Source organism: Vombatus ursinus, unplaced genomic scaffold (genome assembly GCF_900497805.2).
Source record: "Vombatus ursinus unplaced genomic scaffold, bare-nosed wombat genome assembly UNPS02011700.1, whole genome shotgun sequence".
Lineage (NCBI taxonomy): Eukaryota > Metazoa > Chordata > Mammalia > Diprotodontia > Vombatidae > Vombatus > Vombatus ursinus.
In genome coordinates, this window is record NW_020951478.1 from 640,651 (window position 1) to 654,715 (window position 14,065).

Consider the following 14,065-nt stretch of genomic DNA (forward strand, 5'->3'; position numbering starts at 1 on the left):
GATTTGACTTTATTTGACTATATTAAGTTTTGTAATTGTGTTCATAGAGTTCCTGGGTTTGTTTCAGGAGGTAGACTCCTAAATATTTTATAATGTCTACAATAACTTTAAATGGAATTTCTCTATCTCTTGCTATTGGGCTTTGTTGGTAATATATAGAAATGCCAGTGATTTATGTGGGTTTATTTTATAGGCTGTGACTTTGCTAAAGTTGTTTATTATTTCAAGTAGTTTTTTACTTGATTCTCTAGGATTGTCTAGTATATCATCATATCATCTGCAAAGAGTGACAGGTTTGTTTCTTCTTTGCCTATTCTAATACCTTCAATTTCTTTTTCTTCTCTTATTGCTAAAGCTAACGTTTCCAGTACAATATTGAACAACAGTGGGGTGATAATGGACATCCTTATTTCACCCCCAATCTTGCTGGAAATGTTTCTAGCTTGTCCCCATTACATATCATGCTTGCTGAAGGTTTTAGGTAGATACTATTTATTATTTTAAGGAAGACTCCATTTATTCCTATGCTCTCTAGTGTTTTTAATAGGAAAGGTGTTTTGTCAAAAGCTTTTAATAGGAAATAGTGTTTTGTCAAAAGCTTTTTCTGCATCTATTGATATGATCATGTGGTTTCTGTTAGTTTTTGTTGTTGATATAACCAATTATGCTGATAGTTTTCGTAATATTGGACCAGTCCTGCATTTCTGGTATAAATCCTACCTGGTCATAGTGTATTATTCTTGTGATAAATTGCTGTAATCTATTTGCTAATTAATCTCAATAATTTTTAAGAGTTTAAATCAGTCCTGAGACCAAATAGTTTAAGACCTACTAATCTAGATGTTGCTATTTGTGAATGACATTGTTTTGATTGCATCAAACCCCGTAATTCTACAGGGTCTTCTCATGGTGAAATTTGTAACTACTTAAAAGAACCAAATGCCCAGATTATAATATGCAGTTATATGGTCAGATCATTGAATTAGCGTATTAATATACAGACCTTGAATAAATACATCAGGTAGACAATAAGCTGGGAATGGAAAGAAGAGAATGGGCTAGAATGCACTTGCAAACTTTTAGAGAGCTTGCAGCAATCCCAAGCTGCCTTCTGACATGGAAACCCATCATTTTAACATCAACATTCTCCCAGTGGTGCTATATGGCTGGAAATAATGGACACCATAACCTCCAAAGAACAATACTGATGTAAATCAAAGGGTAAAGGAGACCTATAGTTGGTGTAGGTAGCCTGTAGCATGTTATTAATGATGAACTATTCACAAGTAGTGCTATAAAAGATAATATGCAGTGTATATACATATATATATGTCAGTCATAGAGTAAGAGTTAAGGATGTTGTCCTAGTATCTATCTGCTATTAAAAGATCTAGAGGAAGTCCTTCAGCACGTTGGGCATATCCCTCACGGACGATTTATAGGAGAACATGTACACGAGCGCATTGCTCTCTCAACTGCTTGAGGGAGTAACTATATCCATGAAATGACAGATCCATTGAAATACTGAAGTCTAAGCATTATCACATTGAACTTTATACTAAACTTTGAATGTCAATAACAAAATGAACAATCTACAAATATTTATTATTATGCCTAAGGCACTGTGCTAAACTCTCTTGGGAATACTAAAAATAGTAAGACAAGGATCTTGTCCTTAGAAAGCAATTGAAAAGAGGCTGAAATTTCTTCTAAAAATCTTCCAAAATGTTTACCCCTTATTTTCACACTAGAAAAAAAGTATGAATATGAAAGAACAAAAATTGCCACTTCATCCACATACATTACTTTTCCTCAATACTTTTTCATATAAACTTTCATGATTATTAACATAGAGCAGTAAACTGCTATATAAAACATTTAAGATATCTGATTGACACTTGGAGGCAGAACCACATAAAAAAGAGCAAGATGAAATTAAAGTCACAGGACCTGGGTTTGAATCTTAACTCTGCTACTTCCTGTACGGTCTTGGATGAGTAAATCGAGGTCCTCAGTTTCCTTAGCTGTAAAATTACTAGTTGGACCAGATGACCTCTAAGGTCTACTTCAGTTCTAAATCCATGATCCTATCCCTATACAACTGTAATACCATTTTACATTTGCTACCACACTGAACCAAGGTTATACAAGCTTGTCTAAATTTCCTCTTGGTAGTTACTGTAAATGTATTACCCTCCTCCAAATTTTGTTCTTACAATTCTAAAACTTAATTCTGATGATTTGAGACTCTTAAAAGTAAAATGTGTATAATTAAAGAAATACCCAATACCACTGTGTAGTACTACACACATACACACAGATTAGCTTATTGTGGTGGTGGTGTTTGTCCTTCATTTTGAAAAGGACAAATGACATTACATGGTGATGTCTTGACTTGCATGTGAGTTGGGATTTATGTGAGGCAGAGCTGCACAAAGTTATCAGCCCACTCTCCTCCTGAGTCACTTAAGTCTGGTAGTAAGACAGAAGTTAGAACGACTAGCGATGGCTTAAGATGCAGTAGATGATCTTGGCATCTTCAATGTTTGACCAGTCTAAGTGCTCCACAGTGCTGGCTTCAGCCACCTTCATGGCCATTGGAACAAATTCTCATTTGCCCATTTGACAGGGAAAAGCCTTCACATACTTGGGGCAGACATCCCCCTAACTCATCAACAGGTCTGAGGCCTACTGGTTACTACCTTCAAACTGGTTTAGCTCATCTGCTGAGATAGTGTGCGGGGGTGTAGCCACTGTGCATGCTACAGCTTGTTGAAGCTATCAGTAAAAGTTGGATTAATCAGGTGAACACCAAAGGTGAATTAGCACTGAAAAGGGCTGGGCAAGCCCTCACACCAAAGGTGCTAGTCCTCCTGAACACCCCACACCATTGAACTTTAAGGCAGATGAGCTAAATTTGAGCCTTGGCTCAGCCACTTATAAGCAGTGTTCCCTTAAGCTTAATCTCTATGAACCTCAGTTTCCACATCTGTAAAATAGAGATATTACTTGACCTAGCTACCTCATAGAGGTCTTATGTAGGTAATGCTTCGCAACTGTGAAGTGTTACATAAATGAAAGCTATTATAATTCTGACCTCATTTCTATAAAATGATGGTTTCATCTTCAGTTGACATTGAATATTTTATCCAATTGCTTGGCAGAGAGTGCTTTCAGTAAGAATGGGAACAAAAGAAATCAGAAAACATAGAGGTACAATATTCTTTATTCATAAACTATCAGATCGACAGATCACATATGCACTTAGAAGGCCAGCTACACTTAGCTGCTACAGCCAAATGTTCTAGTATACCTAAATGGAAACAGCTTTTCAGGTTTTGGCATTAATTTTAATTTACACAACATTGGACAGGATCACCTCCTCTTGTCATCAAATTTAACTGTTTGAATATTGTTAGCAAAGATGAGTTTGGCGTGATGGTTATTTTCTAGTTCAACCAGTAAATGTAGAGTAAATTCTAAGGATGCAGTCCCAGTGACAGGAATGCCAGCAACACTGGCCTGACTGAAAGGTTCAACGAGGACCATTGCATATTTTCATCTTTTTTTTTTTTTTTTTTGGCTATGGGAACAACCAGTTTCCTTAAAGGCACTAAAAATACAAGGAATTCTACATTCTTGGTTAACAGATTTTCTGTGATTTACAATAAGCATAGAAGCTAAAAGCAACTGTGTTTAAAAGTGGCATTTTAATAGTTATAAAGCACTGGCAACTATTAAAATATCACCTACCTCAAACAAATACTTCATCCCAATTTCTTAACAGGAAAATAACTAACTTGCACCACAGGATAAACATTCTGAGTGCTGAGAACAGGTCAAAATAACATTATTCTTTCTTGGTACATGTTGTTCTTCCATAGCAACCTGAAGCTTACTCTGAATTACTGATTCATAGAAATGCTTAAAATGGTAATCAACAAAAACCGACCTTTGGGAGTGGCCCTCTAAGAGTGATTATTACACTTGGGCGGCAGCCCGACTTGAATTTTATTTGGGGTCAAATATCAATACTGGTTTATAATTACTGGGTTGCAAAAAACAATGAAATCTTCTGTATTTCTCATCCATCCTGATTGATGGCCAAAAGTGACTAGATGGAATTTCAACCCCTTTAGATACCAATTTGGTAATCTCATTTCTTTGCTGCAGAAGTTATAGGATCTCGAGCTGGAAGAAGGGACCTTTTAGCTCATCTATTCCAACTCTTTCCCTGCCTCCATTTTATAGATGAGAAAACTGAGATCAGATCCCAAGAAGTAAAATCACACAAAAATACAGCAGCAGAACCGAGATTTGAAACTAGAGCCTTTGGCTCCAAATATAGTGATCTTTCCACTACAGCTTTCCATTCTGCCTCGTTCAGGTCCAGTCCCACAGATATCTTTGGGATATTATTTGTGAAAGTTTCTAAAAATGACATGTCATTTTTATGTCATTGAAGGAACACTGAAGCTCAGACACAGAAGTGCTCAGTTCAAGTCTCGACCCTGTACCTTACTAGCTACAAGACTTTGGTGAAATCGTTTAACCACTCTGAACCTCAGTTTCTTGATTTGTTGTTGTTATTGTTGTTCAGTCATTTCAGTCATGTCTGACTCTCTGTGACCCCATTTGGGGTTTTCTTGGCAAAGATACAGGAGCGGTTTGCCATTTCCTTCTCCAGCTCATTTTACAGATGAGGAAACTGCAGCAAACAGGGTTAAGTGACTTGCCCAGGGTCACGTAGCTAGTAAGCTGTCTAAAGCCATATTGAACTCAGTTCTTCCTGACTCTAGACTTGATGCTCCATCCACTGCACCCTCTAGCTGAGGTGGGGGAAATAATTCATACTCCCTGTCTCACTGAATCATAGTGAGAAAAGTGCTTTGTAAGCTGGAAAGTGCTATATTAGTGTACACTATGTACTAGATAACCACATGAAAGCCAAAAATATTTAAAAATAGACAATTATGAGCAGCCAGTTTAAGTTAATTGCTCTGCTTCTTATAACAAGTTTAATGACTTATCTGTGTAAGGGCATTTATATGAGTGGTATAGCTGTACTTATTTCGTAGAATTCCAAAATACTGGAAACAGAATTCCCCAAAAACGTAAAAATGAAGGAAGGGGGAATGAATAAGTTGTTTTTTTTTAATAAAATGATTATTTTAGAGTTTTAAAATAGGAAGATTACTTTTCAAACTTTTTTCGTTAGTTGACTCAACAGTAAATAGGAGCCTAATTTCAATGTAAAAAGAAGATTTAATTGATGCAGTAAGTTTCAAATAACATTATCCATATTAAATGATAATGTTTGTTGTATAGATAACTGGAGATTATATATATGCATATAAATACATATATACTATATATGACACTTATTTTTAATATAATTTACTATAGGGGCTGGTATCTCTGAACTTTAAAAAATATATTTATGTTTTTCAACATAACTGGTTTCCTTTGTACCCTATATATTTTATTTTATGCATGTTAAAACATGATTCTGAGAAAGAGTCCTTAGGCTTTACGAGGCTGCCATTGGGGTCCATGACACACAAAAAGGGTTAAGGACCCTTGATTTAATAGCACTTAACTCACCTACGCATTACTGTTGGAAACAGTTCAGATAAAACAGCCTGCTGACTAAAATATCTTCCTTCCTATACCTATCAATCTTTCCTTACAGGCATATCCTGCCTGCCTAACATCTGTAATTAGTTCCTTGAAAATATGATGTCCAAGCAATGTGAAGTTGAAAGAGTACTGGGGTCAGGAAATACTTGGGTTCAGATCCTGATTCTGCCACATACTAGTTTTGTGGCCTTGAACTAATTGCTTAATCTCCCTGAGCCTCAGTTTCCTCGCCAATAAAATGAAAACAATAAGTCTGCCCTTCCTAAGTACCTCACAGGGCCGAAGGAAGGATCAAATGATAGTATGTACCGCACTGTGTAAATCTGAAGCAACATAGGATGTTATCTGTTATCAGTGTTATTATTACATAAAGGAACATTTGGAGGGGTAGGAGATGGGGCAGGGGAGGGTGGCTCCACAGGCATAATAACATAAATGGGTAACCAGCTGAACAATATGGCAGGACTTGGTGGTCTCTGGTTAAAATACATTACCAATAGAGGCAGCATGATATGGTGAGAAGATTATTAAACTTAAAGTCAGAAGATGTGAGTTCAAATCCTGGTTCTCTTACTTGCTGGCTATGTGACCGTGGGCAACTTCACTTTTCTGGCTTCACCATATCTGTAGAATGAGGAAATTAAACTAGAAGATTTCTAAGGTTCTTTCTAGTTCTGAAATAATATAATTTTTAAGCATTTGTGAAAAATATTTCCAAGATGATGCAGTGCTTAGTGGGTGTTTTTTTTCATAACGTTCATTGAAGTTTTAAACATTCCTTATTTTCATACTTAGAAAGTGAGAGCATTCTGCAGTGTACAGTTTTTAAAAGATTTTCCATTGTTCAGCACTCCCTCCTGTAAGAATCCAAGGGAACTCGGAAGTGATTAACATTTTGTTTATGAAGTTTTTAGGCATCATGGCAAGAGACGGAGGCCGCAGCTAGCCTGGGGTTAAGCAGCGGGTGAGTCAGTCCGGAGGGCCACCCTGCTTCCCCATTAGATCAGGTCAAAAGGACCGGCCTCCTGGAAGCTGTACCATGGCAATGGAACTCCAGACCTTCTTTTGGGACCTACCTATTGCTCTCTCTCTCCTCCCATGACAACTGTTATTCACTCCCAATGGCAAGATAAACAAAGAGGACTCAAACATATACAAACACAGGAAGGAGGGATTTCCCAGGTGAGAGATGGCTTCTGGAGCCAAACTCCCACCTGATCTATTAACATGTGCATGGCCCTCAGCAAATCACTTATTTCTAAGCCTTCGTTCCTCACCTGTAAAATGGACACGCTTTTGCTAACTACCACACAGTGTTATTGTGAAAAAAGTACCTTATAAATGTTAAAGTGCTATATAAATGAGTTATTATTACTATTACCCAAGCCATGTCATGTTCTTAGCAACTGACTTTTCTGTCCATTTCCTCCATTAGGAGTTTCTTCTTGGAGAAGAAACTTTACCACGATGGCCTACATTAAAACATAACTCTAAACTTCACAGTTTCTGTCTCTTTTCCCATCATAACTTAAATTCTTTTTAAAATGTACCATTAATATCAGCTGAGTAGCCTAGTTATGGATAGTTCTATTTCAGAAACAAAAGATGTCTACATGACTTATCTTGTAAAATTCATTTTATAGGCTTGATTTGTTCTTGCCAATAGCACTGATAGTGGAATCATTTTAAAATATGTGGACTTGGGTTTTTTGTTTTGTTTGAAAATGTTATTTGCCTGGGTGCTGCTAGTACCATATATTTTCTGTATAAACAGTTAAAAATATTCCACTGACCCAGAATACTCCCAATGTCTTGCAATAATATGACAGACAGCAACTGCTTTTCTCATTCTAGCAATATCCTACAAAAGCTATTGACACAATATCCCTCATTTTTCCTCTGACAAAAGCTGCTTCTTAACATAGCACAGACACAATAAATCTGACTTTCTAATTTCATTGTATTGGCATCCTTCTAACTTGAAAGCACAAAACAGATTGTGAAAAAAAAATATGGCTAGTACATAATTTGTATTTACATATATATTTAGAAACCTCAGTTAACTGCAAATATGAAATGATATAAGTCACTGCCTGTAATAGCATCTATTCTATTAGAAGGGTAGCTTTAGAGATCACTGTTAAGACACTGAAGAAATTGGGTTATGTGGTGAACCCATCTGTGTCAGAACTTTGTCCAGCCACTGCAATGGTCCATGAAGATGAATCTCAATCCAGCAAGGGGTGCTGGTGACATCCTGACGGTGGTATTCAGCTCCCCAGCCCTGAAAACCAGAAGTACAGGGAAAGGTGATTATTTCTGATTTGGCCATTAGCTGGCATTTATAGAGCGCTCTTTTCTCTATATCATTTTGCCTCGTGGTCTCTATTCTAAACTCTGATGCTGGCAGATTGCCACCAAACACCCCCACTCCTCCCAACATGGAGATCATGGTGCAATGGAAAAAGCAATGGATTTTTAAGTCAGAGGATCTGAATTCAGATCCTGGCTTTGCCACCTGAGTGATCTTGGGTAACTGGGTTTCAATTTCCTCAGCTGTAAAAAAATCCTTGTAGGTCCCTTCCTGCTTTAGGCCTATTGTCTTATGAACTGTAAACTTCTGGAGCAAAGGAACATATTTTATACTTATTTGTATCCCTTTTCAAACCTAACAAAGCAGTATATAGTTGCAATCAACTAATAAACATTTATTAAGTCCAGGCATTGTGCTATATAGTATTAAACAAAGAGTTGTTAAATAAATAAAATAAAAAATATTTGAGGAAGTAGGTTTAGATCACTGGTATTAAACTCAAACAGAAATAGGTCCCTGTTGGCCACATACTGAAGTAGAAAACCACAAATTGATACTATTTATGTTATATTTTTATTTTGTTAAATATTTCCCAATTACATTTTATTCTGGCTCAGGCTGATACAGGCAGTTTGACAGTGGTTTAGATGACCCCCTAAGCTTGAAATGTATGATTAATGTAATGATGGGGACAGACTGGCCAATGGGGAGGCAGTCCTTGGAACCTGCATATTCCCTGCCTAGGTCCAGTCCAAGAAATCACATGAAAATTTCGACTGGACCAGGCAGGGCAGGATGTCCCCAAAGCTTTACTTCAGTTTTAGCTTTACTAGCTCAGGCTTTGGGGACATCCTCTGTTATGCTAAGACAACTGACCCTCCATTGGCCACCTCTGTTACGCTAAGATAACGAAATCTTGGAGTTACAAGGTCAGAGTTGTAGCCAACTCAGACCTTCAAAGGTTTATTTTCCTACTTATAGATTACCCAGGTCCTTTATTTCTCTTTCATCTTGATGGGGTGCTAATGATGGACCCCTAAAAGGCCCTGGACTTTCCCACGTGGCCCAGGTCCTTGGCGTTCACCTGGAGTACCCGACCCTTCTCCAGTTCCTAGCGTCGTGTCTCTGACCCTGCCCCAATCTCCAGTTCTCCACCTCTAACCTAGCCCAGCCTTCATTCTCTGCACCTGGCCCCACCCTAGACCACTACTCCTCGATTACATCTAGACCTCTCCCACGTGGCCCAGGTCCCTGGCATTCACCTGGGGGCACCCACGCCTTCCAGGTCCTTCTACGTTACCTCCCAGTCATTGCTGCCTACTGTCTACTCCCTTTCAGATCTACCCAGTCTTATTGTATAAAAGGTCTTTCTTGCCTCCTTTAAGGTGCTGAGATTCCTTAGGAATCTGGCCTGGTTGTCAATACAAGCATCACAAATGCGTGGATTCTTAGACTTGGGTCTAATTCATTTGGAGCAGGACCCACGTTGTTTGCCTTGAATTTTGGGTTTCCCAACACCTCTAGACCTCAACAATCTGACTGCTTTTTGGCCATTCTCTGTTTATCAATAACTATAGTGCAGACAAATGATGAAACCTCAAGCAAGTCAATTTTGTTACTTGAAATCAGTATAAAACAGTTAAAGAAAAATTCCTTGGGGTGGTGATTTAAAACATTGATTTGAGATAAAAGTCTGAGCATTTCTAGTAGATTTCAATTAACTATGTTGTCCCCAACCCCCACTATTAGGGATGATGAAGTATTTGCCATACTTAGCCATCTGGTTTTGTTATTATTGTTTTGCTGCTTTAATCACTGGTGCCTGATAGTTTGTGTTTATAAAACATATTGCTTTTCCAATCATGAGTAGTTCATTATCTGAGTTATATAATTACATTAATCTAAAAGTTGAATATCAGAGAAACACATTGACTAACCCTATGAAAATCAGACTATTAAGTGTGTATAATAGTATAATTAACTACAGTGTACTAATATTAGTTATTAATTCTAAGGACAATGAACTATAAAAAATAATTTTAACAGTACAAGTGAATGTTTATGAAACAGTCATGTGCTGCCCTCTGCTGGCCCTATGGAAGCTAAGAACTGCTAGCATGTTTCCATGTTGTTATGAACTTTTAAGCACTTTAAAACTATTTGTGTGCACAAGGACTATAAAGTAAGTTCCTTTATTTTTGCCACTAACAAAACAATGCTTATTAAGAAGTAATTTACTGGTATAAACTAAAGTCTTGCTTCTTATTCTCAAATTTCTCTTGAAATTATCAATGAAGAAGGGTTTTTAAAGGCATTAAAATGACAAAACAAAACTTGTGTATGAAAATAGGAAAAGAATATTTCAAAGAATGGCAACTCCTTTAACTAGCTCCCAACTTTACCCCAACAGTATTAGAGAGCGTGGGGAAAAAAAAAACCATGAGAGAGAGAGAACAGAGGAGGGGTCAAAGAATTACATAATCTCCAAGTTCAAAATTCTATCAGGAGTCATCTAATCCAACAAGTGATGATCTAGTCTTTGTGTGAGAGGGAACCCAACACCTCTCAAAGCACCCCACTCTCCTTTTGGACACCCCTGATTTTGTTTTTTGTGGTTTTTTTTTTAAGGCAATTGGGGTTAAGTGACTTGCCCAGGGTCACACAGCTAGTGTCAAGTGTTGGTCTGAGGCTGGATTTGAACTCAGGTCCTCCCGACTTCAGGGCCGGTGCTCTATCCACTGCGCCACCTAGCTGCCCCTTGGACACCCCTGATTTTGAAAGGAAGCATTTCCTTGTATCAAACCTTACTTAGTTTCCCTCCAACTTTACCCATTACTCCTAACTTTGCCTTCTTAGGCTAAGCAGAACAAGTCTTCACAATACAACCCTTTAAATACTTGAACACAGCTTAACGTCACCACTTCCCTTTCCTTTGCAGGTTAAACATCCCCAGTTTCTTGTACTAATTCTCATATGACATGGCCTCTAGGCCTTCACCATCCAGATCAACTTCTAGATACCCTTTAACTTATCAATGGCTTTGCTGAAGTGTGACACCCACAACTAAGCACGATATTCCACATGTGGTTTAAACATAGTATGACTATCACCCCCCATGTTTTAGACACTAATATTACTAGCTAATATTTATGTAGTGCTTCAGTGTTTACAAACATTATCTCACTTCATCCTCACACCAACTCTGGGAGGTAAGATGCTATCATCATCATTTTTCTCTTGTTGAGTCATTTTCCAGTCGTGTCTGACTCTTTGTGACCCCCTTTGGGGTTTCTTTGGCAAAGACACTGGAGTGGTTTGCCATTTCCTTCTCCAGCTCATTTGACAGATGAGGAAACTGAGGCAAACAAGGTTAAGTGACTTGCCACACTTGAACTCAGGTCTTCCTTTCTCCAGACCTAGTGCTCTATCCGCTGTACCACCTTACTGCTCCATCATCATTTTACAGATGAGAAAAATGATGCACACAGAGGTTCAATGACCTGTCCAAATCATATAGTTTGCAAGTATTTGAGGATGAATTTTAACTCAGGCCTCTCTCACTCCAAGTCCAGCCCTCTAGATTCAACGCTTCTCTTAGTGCAGCATAAGATTGCATTAACTTTTTTTTTTTTTTGTGAGGCAATTGGGGTTAAGTGACTTGCCCAGAGTCACACAGCGAGGAAGTATTATGTGCCTGAGGCCGGATTTGAACTCAGGTCCTCCTGAATCCAGGGCCGGTGCTCTGTCCACTGTACCACCCAGCTGCCCCAACTTTTTTTTTTTATTGCCACATCACTGCTGACCTATATTGCTCCTTCAGTATACTATACCCCCAAATATTTTTCATTAAGATTAGGTCTACCTACATTTTCCCCATCTCATACTTGTGAATCTTATTTTCTGAACCCCATGTGAGTCTTTACATTTATCTCTATTGAATTTCATCTTATTTAGATTTGGTTCATTGTTCTAGCCTTTTATGATCTTTTTTTATCATACCCAACTTTATGACATTTGTTAGGCTCACAAATTTTGCCTCTATCTCAATATATTCAATCACACAAGGTAGATCACAAATGTACTCCCTCTGAGCAAATATTAATAATTAATTACTATTCCTTGAGTCTATTTGTTCAACCAGGTTCCAAATTTACTTAACTGTTCTATCATCTAGTATACATCTCTCCATCTTGTCAACAAAGACAACATAAGAGATTTCATCAAATGCTTTGTTAAATAAAATCCAGGTAAATTCTACCTGCAGCATTCCCCTTATCTAACAGTCTGGCAACCTTGTCAAAAAAGGAAATGAAAATTAGCTTGCTATGGCCTATTCTTGATAAAGTCATTCTGGCACTTAGTGATTATCACTTCCATTTTTAGATATTCACAAACCATCTATTTAATAATACATTCTCAAATTTTGCCAGGGCCTGAAGTTAAGCTCACTGGATCTACTCTTTTCATTTATGAAAATGAGTAAACATTTACCCTTCTCCAGTCCTGTGCTACCTCTCCTCATTCTTTATGATCTTTCAAAGATGAGTAACAATCAAATGCCCCAGTTTTCTCACTATAGTGAGATGTAATTTATCTAGGCCTAGGGTGACCTAAACTCATCAAGAAGAGACAGTTGCTCTCTTACTATCTCCCTCTTTATCTTGAACTTCAGCTCCCCAGTAATCATTTTTGTGCTGCCCTTTCCAATCCAAAAATCACTTTTTTCGATGTTCCTTCCCCCAGTCCAAAAAAAAAAAAGGAAAAAAAAGCAACCAACCAAAAACAAACAAACAAACCCAGAAGCAAAAGAAGAGCTAAGTTCTGTCTTCTCTGCATCACTTATTATCACTGCCACCTTTGGCAGTTATCCTATTTCTTCATTGGGCCTCCTTTTCCCCCTAATTTAGTTGAAAAGTTCTTTTTTGTTTGCCTTAGAATTTGTCATCAGCTTCAGATCATTTGATTATCATTAATACTCTTCTGACAGAATAATGTCACCCTCTTGTATTCATCCTTCCTTACCTTCCTTTGCATCCATGCTCTATAAACCTAAGTTGGTTGATGGACTTTTCTTTGTAGCTACAATGGTCTTTTTAAAGCTTTATCTTCCTCTTTGTATTGTTTTCTGGTTGCAACTTCAGAATTTTATTTTGAGAGTTTTGTATCTCCCCTGGGCTAACTTTCCCTATAGAATTTTAGTTTAATCCTTTCCTCCCAACCCGTTGAAATCTACTCTCCACAAATCTAGGATGCACGATAGACTATGCCTGCATTTTTTCTTCTTCTGCATCAGGCATCTGATTGTAAAATTATCCCATCAATCAAAGAAGCTGTCTTTTTTTTTTGTCTCCTAAGTCTAAAAGAAAGCAACCCTTACCTTAACAAAACTCATTCGAATAGTGCACATCTTGGTCAGCTCATAGACTACTTCAAAGCCATGGTTAACTGACTGTGCGAGCAGCTGGGCAAAGAGTTGATTGTTGAAAATCTTCAGGCTGCAGCCACTGGGGATCTTGCAGACCGTGGCTGGGTGAAAGCCATGCTGATAGTTGCAGTTGCGGCTCTGTACAAAAATGCTGCTATCACTTACACATTCAGCATAAACTTCTCCTCCAACATAATACAGGTGAACACCTGCAAAGCCAGTGACAAGAAAAAAATTTTTGCAGAATAATTCTGAAAATATGTTTTTATTGATAATTTTAGACTTTCCTTTGGTCTGTCACATTTAATTTACACAGCACATTACCATCACCACTTTATCCATATAACTTCCAAAAGCCCAGAGCTTAATATATAGTTGTAATTTCACCTATTTCTAAATGCTTATTTCAAAAAGAAAACTGAATGTGACATGTATTTGGTATAGGAAAAAAAGCCTGCTCTAGAGAACTTTAAATTAAAATTTTAACTTAGTTTCATATTTTCCAGTAATCTTAAAATCAATTATAGTTTGTAAATTCTAAAATTAATATTATTAAAAGGCTATGCAATATTAAGGGCTACAAAATGATCTTTATACTCATTGACAATATAGATGTAGTACAAAATTTCCAGTTTCAAAAAAGAAATTTTTACATAGCTATGTATGTGTGTTTATCTATATGTCTT

The 14,065-nt window shown here is 37.4% G+C and overlaps 1 protein-coding gene across 1 annotated transcript in view; it reads right to left on the bottom strand.

Moving 5' to 3' along the window:
- Positions 1-7,375: 7,375 nt before the first annotated feature.
- Positions 7,376-14,065, bottom strand: part of SMAD9 (SMAD family member 9) — a 32,641-nt gene continuing 25,951 nt past the window's right edge. The window contains exons 5-6 of the mRNA XM_027856926.1: positions 13,332-13,588; positions 7,376-7,924 (exon numbers count right to left, since the gene is read on the bottom strand). Of these exons, the coding sequence (XP_027712727.1) occupies positions 7,781-7,924; positions 13,332-13,588 (401 nt within the window). The 3' untranslated portion in view covers positions 7,376-7,780. The remainder of the gene's footprint in view (positions 7,925-13,331; positions 13,589-14,065) is intronic.